This window comes from Pan troglodytes, chromosome 19 (assembly GCF_028858775.2).
Source record: "Pan troglodytes isolate AG18354 chromosome 19, NHGRI_mPanTro3-v2.0_pri, whole genome shotgun sequence".
NCBI classification, from domain to species: Eukaryota; Metazoa; Chordata; class Mammalia; order Primates; family Hominidae; genus Pan; species Pan troglodytes.
The window spans coordinates 19,273,995-19,293,719 of NC_072417.2; the positions used below are offsets into that span (position 1 = coordinate 19,273,995).

Sequence of the window (19,725 nt, forward strand, 5' to 3'; positions counted from 1 at the left end):
CAGTCACTACTACAGATTCTCCACCTGAGACCAAATGGTTGCTCTGAGAAGCCCAGACCCCTAACCCCTTAAGTCTCACTGACTCTTCAGTCGGTCTAGGCGGCCCTCTCTTACTGATCAGTTCACTGGAGGCCATGACCCCCACACTCTGGAGGTGAGGTCAGGGTTCAATACGCCTGAGCGGTCATCACAGGTTTGCAACACCCATTTTCCTGTTGAAGAAGCTAAGCCTCACAGAGGTAACGTGGCCTGCCCAAGGTGACACAGGCACTAATATGCCTGAGATGCTGATTTAAGTCTCCAACCAGTGTTTTCCCACAGTGCCTCCTGCTTCAGGTTTGCCCTCTCCCGAAGGCCTAAATTCAAGGTGCCCCCCTCCCTCACCGCAGCCCCGCGCAGCTGGACCTCTGGAGCCAGACGTTCCGGCCGCGCCCGCGCACGGCGCCCGACGGCACCGGCGCGGATGGGCTGGGACTGCGGCTTGGCTCGCTGGGCACGGGTAGGGCTGCGGGAGCGAGCGGCGGTCCAGCCCCTGGCGCCCGGGTGCGCGGTGCGCGCGTCCTCCGCGTCTCCCGGGACAACCGTGGGCGCGCCCCTCCCCTAGCGCCTGGGCGGTTAATTGGATTCGGGAGGGAGGGGGCATGGCAGCTACTGCAGGGGCCAATCGAAGGCCTAGAAGGCCCCGTATGCAAATATGAGGGCCGGGCGGACCCAAAGTTAGGGCGAGCGCGGGTTGGGGTTGGGGCTGTCTGGCAGCCAATGGGAGCGTTACTCCTTCATCCTTCGAGGAGGGGGCCGGCAGGTGTGGTTGCAAGCTGGACTAGCAGCCCAGCGGGGCGAGACGGGGGAGTAGGAATTGCGGGTAAGAGCGCCCCAAAGCCCGGTGCTGGCTCCAGACCGCAGCCTCCTGGTGCCTGTCCCCTGAAAACCTGGCTAGACACGTCTCCTTAAACCCACACGGGACCCAGGTCCCCAGGGTAGCCCGCTGCCCTCCCTGCTGGCGTTCCACGGCGCCAGGCACTCACCCTCACGGTCCCTCGGCTCCGGGGCTCCCCGCTTCTCAGTCCCTCTTATTAACGTTCATTTCCCGCCCTCCCCCGATTTCCTAAACCACAGTCCACCAAGGAGCTGTCGCTTAGACACCAGCGATCCCTGGGACTCACACAACTCTCTTCATCCCCTTCATCCCCATCATTGGGTCATTTTCTTCATCACTGTTCTTCCTTTGTCTGGAGAAACCTTCCAGCAAGACACTTCCCATTTTTCATGGCCGGCATAGTCCTCTGCTGATGCCCCTACCGCCTTCCAGCCTGGTGTTCTTTCATTTCCGGTTGTTATTTCTCACCCCTCCTGAAAAAATACTCTTCTGGCTTTGCAGAAAGTTCTCCTTTGGGATTTGAACTCTAGGAAAAATATCACATTGGGGGATGAAGTGGGAAGGGAGCTAACGTTTTGAAAGCACCAGTATGTGCGAGGCACTCCAAAAAAATTTAATATTTATGCCAATCTTATTATTATATTTTCTTTTTTGTTTGTTTTAAGAGATGGAGGTGGGGGTGGGGGGGCTCACTTTTTTGCCCAGGCTGGTGTCGAACTCCTGAGCTCAAGTGATCCTCCCACTTTGGCTTCCCAAAGTGCTGGAATTACAGGCATGAGTCACCACACCTGGTTTATATTTTCATTTTACAATATAGCCTTTATTTTGAACCAAGCACTGCTTTAAGGGTATTAGAAATATTAACTCATTTAATCTTTAAAACAGCTCCATAAAATGAATATTATTATCATCCCCATTTTACTTATACAGAAGCTGAGGTACAGAGAGGCTAAGTTACTCACGCATGGTCACACATTCTAGAAACTAGTAGAGCTGGGATTTGGATCCAGATCCATCTGTCTTTGTTAGCAATGCCCTGAATATTGTGGAGAAAATGACTAGGCATGAGCCTGATCTGAATATTGCATCTTCCAATCTTGCAGAATTTCTCAGTTTCTAGCAGAATAAAAGATGGCATCTAAGTCAGCAAGATTCTTATTGTTCCCACTACAGGTGACTTGTCATTCTCAACACTTCTTATTGGCAAAGCCCTTGAGCAATTGGGTGCCCCATCCCTCCCTTGTTAATCCACATTTTGCTTAGGACCCTTTCAGGCCCCGGGCTGAAATTCAAAGGGTGACTAAAACGAAAAGTCAAAAGACCACAAAAAACATCTTATTTTATCCTGTCTGAATCAAAGCTCAAAGCACTTTTCTAGATGTGAAGCTTTTATCCTCCTAGTGGTCCTGTAATTATAGAGAAGATAGGGAGTGGGAGAGGAAATAATTGCTTGGATTTTTATGACATACTGAGTTGGAGGGGCAAAGCTGAAAGCAAGATCCAGAGGTCTTACCTCCACATCTTTTCTTCCCCCATCCAATTTGACATTTTCCAAGAACCACTGGAGGCCTTCAGAGGGATGCTTCCAGTAGGGAAATGAGGACCAAAAGATGAAAAGGAGGTACGTGAAGGAAAACCTGTTATCTGGTGAAAGAGAGGGACTTCACAGACAGACACAATAGGCGAAACTTTCAGTGCTCTATATATTCCTATAGACTAGAAAAAAAGTCCAGGTGATGAAGGTCAGAGATGAAAAAACTTGGCTACAACTTGAAATATGTTCTCCCAGGGTTCTCTTAGTCAACCACCAAATTAATGTTTTCTATCATTTATAGGATGCCCGTGTTCATTCAGTTTTGCAAAAGAAATCACTAAACTGCCGGGCGCGGTGGCTCATGCTTGTAATCCCAGCACTTTGGGAGGCTGAGGTGGGCTGATAACCTGAGGTTGGGAGTTTGAGACCAGCCTGACCAACATGGAGAAACCCCGTCTCTACTAAAAATACAAAATTAGCCAGGCGTGGTGGTGCATGCCTGTAGTCCCAGCTCTCGGGAAGCTAAGGTGGGAGAATCACTTGAATCCAGGAGGCAGAGGTTGCGGTGAGCTGAGATCGTGCCATTGCACTCCAGCCTGGGCAACAGGCTGGAGTTTTTTTGAAACTCCGTCTAAAAAAAAAAAAAAAAAAAGGAAAGAAAGATAAAAGAAAGCACTAAACATTTTCCACCCTCTGCAACACCTCCAGGGGAGAGGAGAGTAGTCAACAGGTATAGTCCTTCAGAAGTGGAAATAAGACAGGGACCCTCCTCTGAGTTTTTTCCAAATAACCAGCAATGGACCCGTCCCAGTGGACCCGTCCCAGTGCTCATTCCCTCCCCCTGGTGGCCAATGTAGGACATTTTCATGCTGTCTAACCAGGATCTTGTTGACAGCCTCTGGCTTGGAAGATCTTAAGATCAAACCCTATACTAAAATGGAAGGAAACATGAGAATTTTTTCAGTGTCTTAACTATATCCTACTTGGAAAGGTGAACTAATACCCTTCCTTAATGACACAATGCTCTTTCTTGTGTCATTAAGAAAAACTGAAGATGCTATTTTGCTATTTACTGTGTTTGTTACATTGGTAGTACAGCTCTTAGTCTTTTTTTTTTTTTTTTTTTTTTTTTTTGAGACACTGTCTCCCTCTGTCACCCAGACTGGAGGGCAGTGGTGCGACCTGGGCTCACTGCAACGTCCGCCTCCCAGGTTCAAGCGATTCTCCTGCCCCAGCCTACCGAGTAGCTGGGATTACAGGCGCCTGCCACCATGCCCAGCTAATTTTTATATTTTTAGTAGAGACGGGGTTTCACCATGTTTGCCAACTTGGTCTGCAACTCCTGACCTCAGGTAACCCACCTGCCTTGGCCTCCCAAAGTGCTGGAATTACAGGCATGAGCCACCGCACCCGGCCTTAGTCTTTTAAAAACTCTCTGAAGCACTTAGTCCACTTTGTCTGTCCACTAACCCAGCATAATGGGAAGATAACTTGGGGACCAGGAAGCTGGGGTTTTGATGGTGCTTCTGATTTCTTGCTCTCTGGCTGGGTACAAGTCCCCTCCCCTAGCACAGACTGGCAGAGGGCAGGGAGTTCAAAACCTCCTCTAAAAAGATTCCTCCCAGCTCTAACATTCAGGAATTCCATAGAAGCTTAGAAAATATTCTAATTACACCCTTAATAGGAGCCCTGGTACAATGTGGACATTGGAGAAAAGAAGGGAAAGAGAGTGAAAATAAACACAAGTAGAAACAATACAGCTGTTACCAGGTTATGGCAAATCTGGAGAGATCCAAGCCCTTGTTGGAGATGGGAATTTAAAGCAGTTGACTTTAAGGAAAATGATGTGGGACCAACTGATTTTTTTTCTTTTTTTCTTTTTCTTTTTGTTTTTGAGGCAAGGTCTAGTTCTGTCTCCCAGGCTGGAGTGCAGTTGTGTGATCTCTACTCGCTGCAACCTCAGCCTCCCGGGCTAAAGTGATCCTCTCACCTCAGCCTCCTGAGTAGCTGGGACTACAGGCACACGCCACCACACCTGGCTTATTTATTTATTTATTTATTGGTAGAGTGGGGTTTCACCATGTTGTCCAGGCTGGTGTCAAACCCCTGGGCTCAAGTGCTCTGCCCACCTTGGCCTCCGAAAGTGCTGAGATTACAGGCATGAGCCATCGTGCCTGTCCCCAACTGATTCTTAAGGGACTAAAGTCACTAAGATTGCTTTTGGGAGTTAGGAGATCAGTTACTTTAGTTTATGGTCACACTATTTATGGATGGCCTGCCGAGAGGAAAAGGCAGTGAGGGGAGCATGGAGAGACAGGCTGTGGGGTCAGATGGACATGTCTTCCAACCCCAGCTGTGCCTCTTACCTTAGTCTCTCTGTCTCAGTCTTCTCATCTGTAATAGAGGAAAGAGTATCTATGATAGGTTATTATGAGGATGAGACATTATGTTTATAAATGCTTTAGTGTAATGCCTGCTACTTGGTAAGTGGGTTTTCAATAGTCTATTGTAAGTGAATGAAACAAGCATTTTAAGTGCCAGCTATATGAGAAGGACCCAAGGTTGATGTTTTAACAACGTAAATAACAAATGTTACTTACCTAATGCTCACAACAACACTTCTGTTATATAGCTAAGGAAAATGAACCTTGGAGAAGCTTAATTAGTTCATGCATTTATTCATTCTTCCAGCCCATTAATTCAAGGAGCATATGAACATCTCATTTTTAGTATCTTTTCTAGACACTGCTGGGAGCTGAGAATGCAGAGACACAGCCTCTTCCATCAGGAAGTTCACAGTCCAGGGTTACACAGCTGGTAATGGTAGAGAGCACTTTGTGGGTACCTTCTATGTGCCAGCCACTGTTCTAAGAACTTTGTGTTGCATTAAGTCAAATGAGTAAACTCATTTAATCTCCATAACTGGGAGAAGCCACTTTACAGATGAGGAAACTAAGGCAGGAGGTTAAATAAACTGCCTGAGTTCAGACAACTAGGAAGTGGCAGAGCTGGGATTTAAATCCAGACAGACAGACTTCGAAATCTGAGTTCTTAGCTACTACACTGCAGCTGCCTCTTAATAAGTGGCTTAGTCACCTGTAGCTGACGGCAGAGGCCCTTACACCATGATGTATGTATATTTCAGGATGCCACCAGCAGCTCCCCTCACTCCTTTGTATTCTCCTTAGGCCATGTCTTTTGCCTTTCCTCCTTTTATTCCTCAAGGCTACAAGACTGCTTTTGGTGTTGGCACCAACAAAATTGTTACGCAAGACAGTAGGTGGGAACTACCAGGTGAGCAGGGAGTGGTTGCTAAGACTGTTAAGAGAAGTCTTGTAGAACCAAATAAAGTCCACATCTGAAGAGTCTGAGTGGGGGGGGGTGGGGGTGGGGTCCCAGCATCACCTGGGTCAGATTTAATTCTTATTCTGAAAACCAGGGAATTAAAATGCTTTCTGGCTGGGCATGGTGGCTCACGCCTGTAATCCCAACACTTTGGGAGGCCGAGGTGGGCGGATCACCTGAGTTCAGGAATTTGAAACCAGCCTGGCCAACATGGCAAAACCCCGTCTCTACTAAAAATGCAAAAATAATTAGGCCGGCATGGTGACAGGTGCCTGTAATCCCAGCTATTTGGGAGGCTGAGGCAGAAGAATAGCTGGAACCTGGGAGGTGGAGGTTGCAGTGAGCTGGGATCGTGCCATTGCACTCCAGCCTGGGTGACAGAGCAAGACTCTGTCTCAAAAAAAAAAAAAAAAAAAAAAAAGCTTTCTGCTCAGCCCTGGTGGAAGTAGCTTTTGTTTTCACTTGAAGCTGCTTGGAGGCCAGAGATACTAGAACAGAACTGGTATAAATTCAGATGTCTATAGGGTCAGGCATATAGCTTAAATGAAAGAAGTGGGCTGCGTTTAAGAAAATGTCACCTCTCTTGAGCTGGGCACAGTGGCTCATGGTTGTAATCCCAGCTACTTCCAAGGTTGAGGCAGGAGGATCTCCTGAGGCCAGGCATTTGAGACCAGCCTGGGCAACATAGCAAGACCATGTCTCTAAAAAAGAGATGTCTCAATGCTACTATAAGAAAAATAGGCTGGGCATGGTGGCTCACACTCGCTTTGAGTAATCCCAGCACTTTGAGTGGCCAAGGTGGGTGGATCACCTGAGGTCAGGAGTTTGAGACCAGCCTGACCAATATGATAAAATTCCGTTCTCTACTAAAAATACAAAACTTAGCCAGGCATGGTGACAGGCACCTGTAATCCCAGCTACTCGGGAGGCTGAGGCAACAGAATCGCTTGAACCCAGGAAGCAGAGGTTGCAGTGAGCCGAAATCACACTACTGCACTCTAGCCTGTGTGACGAGTGAGACTCTGTCTCAAAAAAAAAAAAAAAAAAAGAAAAATAATAATATAAGGATAACTGTTACTTGGCTCCTGTGTCAGGGAGACAAAAAGGAGTGTTGGGCACTGGGGCAGACTGGGAAATGTCTACAGGAGGCATTATTGAGCTCTGGTTGATTGCTGGCGTGAAGGAATAGAGACCTCTCCAAAAGAAATGGAAATCTGCATTTTCTAGTTGTTGGCAACTACATATATATACACACACATACTATATATATATATATATACACACACACTATATATGTGTATATATGTACTATATATATATATATACACACATACTATATATACACATAGGTTTTTTTGTTTGATTGTTTTTTGAGACAGGGTCTCACTGTTGCCCAGCTGGAGTGCAGTGGCATGATCACAGCTCACTGCAGCCTCAATCTCCTGGGCTCAGGTGATTCCCTTACCTCGGCCTCCCGAAGTGTTAGGATTATAGGTATGTGCTACTATGCCCCAGAAGTAGACATTTCTGCAAGCTAGATTCAGCATGCCTGTCCCCAGTAGGCAAACTTTGAAGGAGATGCTCTTTCAGGATCTTTGGAGAGACAGGATTCAGCCTTGGAGATTAAACAGGGAGAGAAGCTTGGGGGAAATGAAAGCAAGGAGGCCAAAGACAAAGCAAAAGTAGTCACATGGCAAGTACCATTTGCCATCTTGCACCTGTCTCGGGTACCATCCAAGATGGCTCTTATGTCATAGGCAGCCTAGAATACGAGGAAATGCAGGCAATAATTCCATGGTGAAACAGTTTATCTAAAAGTGCATGGGCTCAATTTTTTACTTTACATGCATGAGGCCCTCTCATGCAAGAGCAAACATAATTTGACCTTTTTTTTCTTTTCTTTTCCTTTTTTTTTTTTTGAGACAGAGTTTCGCTCTTGTTGTCCAGGCTGGAGTACAATGGCATGATCTCGGCTCACCGCAATCTCTGCCTCCCAGGTTCAAGCAATTCCCTGTCTCAGCCTCCTGAGGAGGTGGGATTACAGGCATGCACCACCATGCCTGGCTAATTTTCTGTATTTTTAGTAGAGACGGGGTTTCTCCGTGTTGGTCAGGCTGGTCTCGAACTCCCGACCTCAGTTGAGGCCTCCCAAAGTGCTGGGATTACAGGCATGAGCCACCGCGCCCGGCCTTTCTTTTCTTTTTTTGAGACAGGGTCTCTGTCATCCAGGCTGGAGTGCAGCGGTGCAGCCGTGGCTCACTGCTGCCTCAAACTCTTAGGCTCAAGCAATCCTCCTACCTCAGCCTCCTGAGTAGCTGGGACTACAGGCATGCGGCACTGCACTCAGCTAATTTTTTTTTTTAATAGAGATGGGGTCTCACTTTGTTGCCCAGGCGGGTTTTGAACTCCTGGGCTCAAGCAATCCTCTCACCTTGGCCTCCCAAAATGTTGGGATTACAGGCGTGAGCCACTGCACCTGGCTTACTCTTTGAGGCAGACACATAGAAGGAGCCATGACTTGTTCTTACCAATCAGGCAAGGACTCAAAAATGAGCAAAGAGAACCTGCACTTCCAGAGGTCAAACTCAGGGTCAGTTTTCTCTCCCCAAGTTAACATTAACCTTTAGGTAAACAGAGCCACTCCTCCTTGAGGGCTTGGTACGTAGGAGCCGTTGCGGAGGGCTAGGGGAGTGGAGCTAGCCGTTTACCTTCAAGGAAGGAAGCAGTCCAAGGTCAAGATTTCAAGTACCTTAGTTCCCCTGAACTTTGCCAAGAATGTGCCTGTTCACTGGGAACAATTGACTCACAAGACCCAGGTTTTATCTGTCCTGAGCACATCTCTTCCTCCCCCTGCTCTGGTGTCACCATAAAGGGTCTTGCCTATAAGTGGCAGCCCTCTTCAGAAAGAGAAAGAAACAAGTGGCAATCCTTGGCTGACGTAACAATTCTGCCATCCCTCTCATTGTAAGCATTCAATGGGAGCATGTATATGAAAATTCTTTGAAAAGCCCAGAGAACTATCCCCACATAAAAGCTTATAATTATATTATTTATAGGTAGCTTCCATAGTTAAAGGGCTCCACACCACCAAATTTGGATTTAGAAAGGAATAGAGAAATGTGGAAGGGTGCAGTCATATCAAAGACATTGGCCGTAGGGTATAAAAGTTGTCTAGAATTAGCAAGTTTGGGCCAGGCGTGGTGGCTTACGCCTGTAATCCCAGCACTTTGGGAGGCCGAGGCGGGCAGATCGTTTGAGGTCAGGAGTTTGAGACCAGGCTGGCCAACATGGTGAAACCCTGTCTCTACTAAAAATACAAAAAAATTAGCCTGACGTGGTGGCAGGGGCCTGTAATCCCAGCTACTCAGGAGGGTGAGGCAGGAGAATCGCTTGAACCCAGGAGATGGAGGTTGCAGTGAGCCGAGATTGCACCACTGCACTCCAGCCTGGGCGACAGAATGAGACACCATCTCAAAAAACAAAACAAAACAAATAGCAAATATGTATAGAGAGGGGAGATGATTCCCAAGAGATTGTGGGGCTCTGGTGAGCCTGCTCTTGTTGCATATTGCTGGTAGTATTCCAAATTATTGCAATCCCTCTGGGAAGCAACATGGGAATATGCAATCCCTCTGGGAAGCAACATATATATATACACGCGCACACACACACATATGAGAAGCGATGTAATTTGCATATTCATTAGCCCTGTAATATCAGGATATTAAGAAAATAACCCCAAGTAAGTAAAAGGCCTTCTGCACCTGCGATAATGCATTTTAGAGCTACTTGTATAATATTAAAATTGGCAGCAGCTTACATTTCCAACAATAGGACAATGATTGGTTACATACACTCAGGTGCATTCTTTCAATGGAATACATACAGCCATTAAAAACTAGAAATGGCCGGGCGCGGTGGCTCACGCCTGTAATCCCAGCACTTTGGGAGGCCGAGGCAGGCGGATCACGAGGTCAGGAGATTGAGACCATCCTGGCTAACACAGTGAAACCCCGACTCTACTCAAAGTACAAAAAATTAGCCAGGTGTGGTGGCAGGCGCCTGTAATCCCAGCTACTTGGGAGGCTGAGGCAGGAGAATGGCGTGAACCCAGGAGGCGGAGCTTGCAGTGAGCCGAGATCGCGCCACTGCACTCCAGCCTGGGCGACAGAGCGAGACTCCGTCTCAAACAAAAACAAAAACAAAAACAAAACAAAACAAACAAAAAAACTAGAAATGGCCATGCACGGTGGCTCATGCTTGTAATCTCAACTCTTTGAGAGGCAGAGGCGGGCAGATTGCTTGAGGTCAGGAGTTGAAGACCAGCTTGGCCAACATGGCGCAATCCTGTCTCTACTAAAAATATAAAAGTTAGCCGGGTGTGGTGGTGCATGCCTGTAATCCCAGCTTCTTGGGAGACCGAAGTACAAGAATTGCTTGAACCCAGGAGGCAGAGGTTGCAGTGAGCCAAGATTGCACCACTACACTTCAGCCTGGGCGACAAAGCAAGACTCTGTCTCAAAACAAACAAACCAAAAAACCCAGAAACATGTAAACTTTGCCACAGTGAAAAGGCTGTTTATAATCTACTAAGTGGACAAAAAGCAAATACAAAATTGGTTACAATTATATTAGAATAATTATGCTTAGAAATTATTATTTTGGCAGGGCACGGTGGCTCACACTTGTAATCCCAGCACTTTGGGAGGCCGAGGCAGGTGGATCACCTGAGGTTGGGAGTTTGAGACCAGCCTGACCAACATGGAGAAACCCCCATCTCTACTAAAAATACAAAACTAGCCGGGTGTGGTGGCGTATGCCTGTAGTAATCCCAGCTACTCAGGAGGCTGAGGCAGGAGAATCACTTGAACCCGGGAGGTGGAGGTTGTAGTGAGCCGAGATGGCGCCATTGCACTCCATCCTGGACAACAAGAGTGAAACTCCCTCTCGAAAAACAAAAAACAACAACAAAAAAATTATTTTTATTTTTAAATTAATTAATTAATTAATTTTTTTTTTTGAGACGGAGTCTCGCTGTTGTTGCCCAGGCTGCAGTGCAACGGTGCAATCTTGGCTCACTACAACCTCTGCCTCCCGGATTCAAGTGGTTCTCCTGCCTCAGCCTGCCAAGTAGCTGGGATTATGGATGTGCACCACCATGCCTGGCTAATTTTGTATTTTTAGTAGAGATGGGGTTTTGCCATGTTGGTCAGGCTGGTCTCGAACTTCTGACCTCAAGTGATCTGCCTGCCTCAGCCTCCCAAAGTGCTTGGATTGCAGACGTGAGCCAGCGTGCTTGGCCTTATGCTTAGAAATTAAGAATAAAAGTGAATTCACAGACAGTTTAAAGTGACTGTGATAGAGTAGGAAAGCTACAGGTGATTTCTCATCCTACCTCATTTTCTAAGCCTCCTTTAATGTTATATTATTTCAATGATAATACATTGTAATGTATTATTATCTTTTTTTAAATCCAAAGAATTTGTGAGGGAGGAACAGGTAATAAGTAGCAAGGGGACTGTGGACATCGGAGGAGAGGGGTTGAAATGTGAGGAGGTTTGCAGGATTTTCGGAGGTGAAGAGAGGAAGGGAAAGCACCAGAAAATTGGCTCTGTGGTCATAGGTGCCTTGGATGTGAGGGAATATGAATCCGTTAATTGGGCCTGGCAGTTCTGGGTTACCCAAAGGCAAACTAAGCATGTTCTTAAGGAGGAGTGAAGCAGGGGCATTCACATCCATTAAAAATAGTTGATATTTGACATTTCTTTTTTTTTTTGAGATGGAGTCTCGCTCTATGGCCCAGGCTGGAGTGCAGTGGCATGATCTCGGCTCACTGCAACCTCTGCCTTCTGGTTCAAGCGATTCTCCTGCCTCAGTCTTCCTAGTAACTGGGATTACAGGTACCCACCACCACATATGGCTAATTTTTTTTTTTTTTTTTTTTGAGATGGAGTTTCTCTCTTGTTGACCAGGCTAGAGTGCAATGGCACGATCTTGGCTCACCACAACCTCCGCCTCCTGGGTTCAAGCGATTCTCCTGCCTCAGCCTCCTGAGTAGCTGGGATTACAGGCATGTACCACCATGCCTGGCTGATTTTGTATTTTTAGTAGAGACAGGGTTTCTCTGTGTGGGTAGGGCTGGTCTCAATCTCCCGACCTCAGGTGATCCGCCTGCCTTGGACTTCCAAAGTGCTGGGATTACAGGTGTAAGCCACTGCGCCCAGCCTTTTTTTTTGTATTTTTAATAGAGACGGGGTTTCACCATGTTGGCCAGGCTGGTCTCAAACGTCTGACCTCAAATGATCTGCCCGCCTTGGCCTCCCAGAGTGTTGGGATTACAGGCGTGAGCCGCTGCGCCCGGCGATATTTGACATTTTGAGTAAACATGAACGAAATCTCATGGGGCCAGGGAGGATGAGATCTTTGCTGGACTTCCTTACATGTATTTTATAATTTGATCTTGTTTTTATTTTGGAATGGATGGTGGGAGAGACACAGCCTTCTCTGTGGTTGGTGTCTCTGAAGGTCTGCATCTGGCCCTGGGCTTGAATCTTATTGTTCAATCAGCTACACATTAGTCTTGTACTCCACGAGCGGCAGTTGCATTCATTTTCAGGCCAGCATATTGCTGTGTGGAGGTTCAGTGCAGTGCTGAAACAGTTAACAGACCTCCTCAAAGCACCTCCACCTGCACCCTCTAGGACTAACTCTCTCAGCTAGGAAGGCTTGGGGCTTCGCTGTCTCCAGACACTCACTCACTTTAATAAGATTGTTTACCAGGTGGTGCCATGCACAGCATCTCAGGCTTCTCCTGAAAATCCCAGGAGGGAAAAACCAAGGCTAGCGTTGGCTGAGTGAGTCTCCAAGGTCACAGCCAATGGCAAAAGGTGGAATCAGCTCCCTCCCTGAGCTTGCATCAAACCGCGGAGGCCGGGTGGCATTTTATAAACTGCAACCTGTTGCGTTGAATTAGAACCCTGGGTCTCTACCCACATGAGCGAGGGAGGGGGTCCCCCTGCAGGTGGATCTCTGTAACTGCGGCTCCCTCTGCCCTCTCTCCAGGGGCCTGGTATTTCCCCAGAGCCTCCTCCCAGGCCAGGGAGATGCCACAGTGCCCGACTTTGGAAAGCCGGGAAGGGGCAAACTCCGAAGAGAAGGGGGACAGTTCCAAAGACGATCCAAAAGAAACCGTCGCGCTGGCTTTTGTGAGAGAGAACCCAGGGGCACAAAACGGACTTCAGAATGCCCAGCAGCAAGGCAAGAAGAAGAGGAAGAAAAAGAGGTTAGGATTGAAAGCTGGGGAATGGGGAGCCATGTTGGTGAGAACAGGAAGGACTTGGAGGGAAGGGGGTCTTGGCTGATGATGAGAGAGTAAAGGAGAAACTGTGTGCTGAGACTGTCAACATCTCACCACTTTTGGTTCATATAAAAAGAATCTACTTTCGATGATCTGTTTTATAGAATCAAATGATTGTGTGTGTAATCTAAAAAACCATGCCTTGTCCTAATTTTCATTCTATTTGTGTTTAGGATGCCTTTAAAAAATAGCAGGAAAAGAAGATTTCCTTGTTTTAAGAAGGCGCTGATTTGTCCTGGAAATTTAGTACGCCTTCAGTATGATAGCACCATACTGACTTATCAGGATCCAACTGCAGCTTGTGCATTCCGGTTCTTGTTTAATATTTCACCATGCCTTGCTCCATTCAGACTGATTGATGAAGGAAAGCTTGTCCACTTTCTTATTCATAGCTTCCCTTAATGGGGGGAAGAGGAAGGAGACAAGTATTTTGGCCAAAAATATTTTCAATTCCTGTCCCTGATGAGCCAGTGGAGTAAAAGGCTTGAGGCAATGATGTTAGTGAGAAGCTGCAAGCAAGATCAGCTGTAATTGCAATACAGAATTTCTACCTTCTGGGTAGAGTAATAGTACCCTGATGCCATGTTTTCCACCATGCTGTACCCCCTTGGACTCGTGTCCTCAGCAACAGGGACGGTCAAACCAGGCTTAGCATGGCAGGCTAGATTTCAGACAGCTCCACCTGGGACAGGATGTTTCTGGGTACAGTCACTTGTTCTGGCAAGTGTGTCTCTGTCTTGCTGCTTTCCTTTTTCTCTTTTCCAGATGATTGGTGATCAATCTATCCAGCTGCCGGTATGAGAGTGGTGAGCATCTACATTCAGGAGATCTATAATGGGGACCCACTGGATTCTCCCAAAGGGTTGGGAAGAGTCACTCTTGTATATTTGTGAGGGATGAAAGGGCGTATCTTCAAATCCTGTCCTTCAGTTCTCCTAGCTCAATGAACTATTTAATTAAAGAGGTTGGGAATCCTATTCCAAGAGTCATGGGTTTTCACCACAATGGTGTGTACTTCAACTATCTGTAATTCTTATATATAGTGATTTGGGGATCTACTTGTAAAAGAGACAGCTGTTGCTGCAGCCAGTGGCTCTGTTTCAGAGTACAAGTTACAAACTTGCAGTTCGTGAACTGAATCTGATCTACAGACCTATTTTGTATTTTAGAACACAGTGTTGCTGTTGCTGTTTTTTTTTTTTTTTTTTTTTTTTTTACACGGAGTCTTGCTCTGGAGTGCAGTGGCATGATCTCAGCTCATTGCAACCTCTACCTCCTAGGTTTAAGCGATTCTCCTGCCTCAGCCTCCCTAGTAGCTGGGATTACAGGCAAGTGCCACCATGCCCGGCTAAATTTTTGTATTTCTAGTAGAGATGGGGTTTCGCAGCGTTGGCCATGCTGGTCTAAAACTCCTGACCTCAAGTGATCCACCCGCCTCAGCCTCCCAAAGTGCTGGGATTATAGGTGTGAGCCACTGTGCCCAGCTCTTGCTGTATTGTATTGTATTGCATTTATTTATTTTATTTTTGAGACTGAGTTTCACTCTTGTTGCCCAGGCTGGAGTGCAATGGCACAGTCTCGGCTCACCGCAACCTCTGCCTCCTGGGCTCAAGCAATTCTCTTGCCTCAGCCCCCTGAGTAGCTGGAATTACAGGCATGCACCACCTCGCCCGGCTAATTTTGTAGTTTTAGTAGAGATGGGTGTTTCTCCATGTTGGTCAGGCCGTTCTTGGGCTCCCAACCTGAGGTGATCTGCCCGCCTCAGCATCCCAGAGTGTTGGGATTACAGGCATGAGCCACTGCGCCTGGCCATTTATTTATTTTTTTTGAGATGGAGCCTCGCTCTGTCGCCCAGGCTGGAGTGCAATGGCATGATCTTGGCTCACTGCAACCTTCGCCTCCCGGGTTCAAGTGATTCTCCTGCCTCAGCCTCCTGAGTAGCTGGGAGTACAGGTGCACACCACCATGCCCAGATAATTTTTGTATTTTTATTAGAGACAAAGTTTTGCCATGTTGGCCAGGCTGGTCTCGAACTCCTGACCTCAGGCGATCCACCCACCTTGGCATCCCAAAGTGCTGGGATTACAGGCGTGAGCCGCTGTGCCCAGCCTGTTGCTGTATTTTAAATTAGAATTTGAATGCTTTAGGGTAGTCTTGTACTGTCCCGGTTACTGCAGGCACTTCTCCCATTCTAGGCCCTTGAAGGCATTTGAGTTTGTGTTGGAGTCAGCTCCTACTTATTAATCCTGACAGGAACAGAAAGAAGGATATGACATCACAAATGTGGTTTTGAAATCCAGGGTGTACTTAAAAAAATGCATGCTTAATATACCCTATACTAATTAAGCTTGGCTCTGGCTAATGTTAAGGATTAGTTTATATTCCCTGAACATTCAGAGCTTGGTGTTTGGAGGAAAGCCAGAAGCTTGCTTTCTGGCAAAGGGAAGCCAGAACAGGGAAATCATTCACCTCAGATAACCTTCTATGGGGATCATTGAGCACAGACTGGATTCTTCAGTAGTTTTCAACTCTCCATGTTCCTTTATTTTCTTTCTTTCTTTCTTTCTTTCTTTTTCTTTCTTTCTTTTCTTTTCTTTCTTTCTTTTTTTTTTGACAGGGTCTCCTGTTGCCCAGGCTCAAGTGCAGTGGCATGATCACGGCTCACTGCAGCCTCGACTTCCAGGGCTCAGGTTATTCACCCCCTCAGCCTCTTGAGTAGCTGGGATTACAGGCGCACCCCACCACACCCAGATAATTTTTTGTATTTTTAGTAGGGATGGGGTTTTGCCATGTTGGCCAGGCTGGTCTTGAACTCCTGGTCTCAAGTGATGCAGTGACAGTGTTTGACTCTCCATTCTTGCATCCAGAGAGGGCAAGATGGCTTCCAGTCTCGAGGAGCCGAGTTTTTTTTGCTTCAGTACTTGGTCTGGGAGCACCTAGTAATGGAATCTCCCCACCCCATACTCCTCCCCCACTTCCTGGGCTAATAGGCCTTTCTTTCTTCAATAGTGCGCAGGGCTGCCCAACAGTACGGCTTTAGAGAGGGAGGGGAAGACGATGGCTGGACTCTCTATTGGACAGATTACTCAGTGTCACTGGAGCGGGTGATGGAAATGAAAAGTTACCAGGTATTTGGGCTAGTGATGGTCCTTGGTTTACGTGTGCCATCTTACCCGGCGGGGCCCCATTTTTACACCTGTCTCCTGAGGAGATCTTGTAGTACTCCCATGTCCCTCGATGGCCCATGAATTCCAGCTTCCCTTCCAGAAGATCAATCACTTCCCCGGGATGAGTGAAATCTGCCGGAAGGACTTGCTGGCCAGGAACATGAGCCGCATGTTAAAGATGTTCCCTAAAGATTTCCGCTTTTTCCCTAGGACCTGGTGTCTTCCTGCTGAGTGAGTGCCCCCCGCCCTGTACTTCCTTCTCCACTCCCCTCCCCATTTACATTTCCTCTTGCCCCCGATTCCCTGGTTGCCACTTTCCCTGCCCATATGAACTCCCATCTCTCTGGCTACTGTTCAGGAAGAGAAGGGATAAAGGGTGTGTCCAAGGTTGAGAAAACACAAGGCTCTGCCTGTAAAATTAGATGACATTTAGGGGCTGGGTGCCCTGGAGCCTGTACGTGCAGTTGGGGTGAGAGTTTGTTCTGACCCTGAAAGCTGTTGGTTTTGAACTAATTCCAACCACGTAACTGTGCAGTTTCTGAATCTTTAAGGACCATGAGCACCTCTGGAGAGAGTGTGCTAGTGGTTAGCACCCCGGTTAGGAGCAGGGAGGGATGCCTGACCTCTGTCCCATGCAATGCTATGGATAGCAGTCAGCACTTCCCCTTCTCTGCTCTCTTTATATCCATTTCAAAACAACATCAGTTCCTGGTATGTAAAGTGCTCTGGACCACACCACCGAGGAACAGGAGAAATGTGAGATGACATCCATGACCTAGGGTGCAATCTGGTGGCTGAGACAGGGCAGAGGGGTAGAACACTGTCACCATCAGATTATACTCACATGGCAAGGGTATCAGAGGAATTCTACCCTCCCCTCTCCACCCAGTGCTTTCCAAAACCAAGAGCACCAGGGTTCTCAGACTTTCCTTGGCTTGTCTGGAACAAGTTTCAGGGCTTAGCAGCAAATTAGAAGGAAATGTATTGCCATCAGGTCAACAGGAGCTCCAGATTTCATGGTTACTGAGGAACATTGCAGTTAAGTGACTTCCTGGTTACAAGTTTCCTTTGAGTTAAAACACAGAAGTATAGCGAGACTGATAGACCGAATCCATTAATTTAGTTTCTTTCTTTCTTCTGAATATACTTTCCTCAAAATATGTTCAAATATATGATTTGCTCTCCCATACTCTGGCTGAAATGGAGGTGTCACAGACGAAACACTGAAGCCCAGCATGGGGTGAGAGACTGACGGATCCAAAATCACATCACTTGTCAGGGCTTGAGCCAGGTCCAGAACTCCAAAGCTCCTACCTGCAAACCCAGAAAACCAAACTACCTGTGCCATGGTCACCTTGATGGGACATGCAGCACTGTGCCTGCATTATGTCATGCAACTAGGCACCACAGGAGATGGGTGTCATTATTATCCTCACTGTATAGATGATGAAGTTGAGGTTTAGAGAGGTCAAGTCCTTGCAAAGGGTTGCACCACTGGTAAGTGGTGTTGCTTGGGCTTCAACCCAGGCCTGAATTCCCTCTGAAGCCCACACTCCCCACTGCGTGTGCTCTACTCTCTCCCATTGCTGGACCTCTGGGCATCTGTCAGTGCCAGGGATTTGTCACATTAGACAGCTTTTCTTTCTTTTCTTCATAAAGGGCTAGCCTTCCTTTTCATTGCTCCCCAGCTAAAGATGTATCTTGTTCCCTCCCTGCTCTGGTAGCTGGGGAGATTTGCAGACCTACAGCAGGTCAAGAAAAAATAAGACATACATTTGTAAGCCGGATTCGTGCTGCCAAGGGAAAGGTATATTCATCACCCGGACAGTGAAAGAAATCAAACCAGGGGAGGATATGATCTGTCAGCTGTATATTTCAAAGGTACTTCCTCATTGTGATTATTTATTTATCACCCACAGCAACCGCGGACTTTAGCTCCACTGGACAGAATGTGAAATGAGGGGATGGAGGGTGAAGGTGGAGGTGGAGCTGACCTGGCTTCTGCCTTGCACTTTGTCAGACCAAACGATCTGACCGGGGTGCTGACACGTGCCCGGGCCAGAGTGTCTGTTATCCTTTTACCCTTGTCAATTGGTCTGGCCCTGCAAGGCTGGCCCTTTTCCTCTAACACATTAGGGCTAGGAGAGCACCTTTGGTTTGGGGAAGCCCTCATGTGGGAAAGGGGCATGATGCTGGAGAGCAATCAGCTTTTCTCTTTGACTTGAGGTCATAGGTCACAGCCCACTGTGGGGAGGGAGCCCTCTAGGAGTGTGGACAGAGGGGGACACACTGATCTCTCTGGGAAGAAATGGCCAGGGGACAACATTGCAGGGAGAACTCTTGTAGAACTGCAACTATGCATTGGCTGGGCAAAGTGGCTCACGCCTATAATCCCAGCATTTTGGGAGGCCGAGGTGGGTGGATTGCTTTGAGCTCAGGAGTTTCAGACCAGCCTGGGAAACATGACGAAACCCTTTCTCTACAAAAATTAGCCAGGCGTGGTGGCACATGCCTGTAGTCCCAGCTACTCTAGAGGCTGAGGCTGGAGAATTACTTGAGCCCGGGAAGTGGAGGTTGCAGTGAGCCAAGATTGTGCCACTGCATTCCAGCCTGGGCAACAGGGTGAGACCCTGGAGACCCTGTCTCAAAAAAAAAAAAAAAAAGAACTGCAACAATATGTAGTCCTGAATGGTGACAATATGTCCATTCATCAAAATACTTTATTTTATTTTTATTTCTTTAGAGATAGGGTCTTGCTGTGTCACTCTGGCTGGAGCGCAGTGGCACAATCATAGCTCATTGCAACCTCAAACTTGTGAGTTCATGCAATCCTCCCACCTCAGCCTCCCCAGTAGAGCTAGGATTACAGGCACATGCCACCACATCTGGCTAATTTGTAATTGTTATTTTTTTTTGAGACAGAGCCTCACTCTGTTGCGCAGGCTGGAGTGCAGTGGTGCAATCTCGGCTCACTGTAATCTCTGCCTCTCAGGTTCAAGTGATTCTCCTGCCTTAGCGTCCCAAGTAGCTGGGATTACAGGCACCCACCAGCACACCCGGCTAATTTTTGTATTTTTAGTAGAGACGGGGTTTCACTATGTTAACCAAGCTGGCCTCAAACTCCTGACCTCAAGTGATCTGCCTGACTTGGCCTCCAAAAGTGCTGGGATTACAGGTGTGAACCCTTGTGCCCAGACTAATTTTTTATTAAAAAAAAATTTCTTTGTAGAGGTAGAGTCTCTATGTTGCTGAGGCTGGTCTTAAACCCCTAGCCTCAACAGATCCTCCTGCCTCGGCCTCACAATGTGCTGGGATTCCCAGTGTGAGCCACTGCACCTGGCCTATCAAAGAATTTTTATCTATTTATTTTTTTTGAGACAGGGTCTCACTCTGTCACCCAGGCTGGAGTGCAGCGGTGTGATCAGGGTTCACTGCAGCCTCGACC

The 19,725-nt window shown here is 47.3% G+C and overlaps 1 protein-coding gene across 14 annotated transcripts in view; it reads left to right on the forward strand.

Annotated features, from left to right (window-relative positions):
• Positions 1-567: 567 nt before the first annotated feature.
• The window catches only part of TTLL6 (tubulin tyrosine ligase like 6), a 55,016-nt gene continuing 35,858 nt past the window's right edge, over positions 568-19,725 (forward strand). For 2 of the 14 annotated variants that reach the window (XM_063798285.1, XM_063798292.1), the window contains exons 1-6: positions 568-862; positions 12,819-13,038; positions 13,879-13,919; positions 16,123-16,241; positions 16,381-16,511; positions 18,005-18,161. In XM_063798285.1, the coding sequence (XP_063654355.1) occupies positions 16,221-16,241; positions 16,381-16,511; positions 18,005-18,161 (309 nt within the window). In that variant the 5' untranslated portion in view covers positions 568-862; positions 12,819-13,038; positions 13,879-13,919; positions 16,123-16,220. Of the gene's footprint in view, positions 863-2,433; positions 2,499-12,818; positions 13,039-13,286; positions 13,920-16,122; positions 16,242-16,368; positions 16,512-18,004; positions 18,162-19,725 lie in introns of those variants that run through there. The other 12 variants (XR_010152793.1, XM_054671223.2, XM_063798293.1 and 9 more) reach the window with 11 other exon arrangements.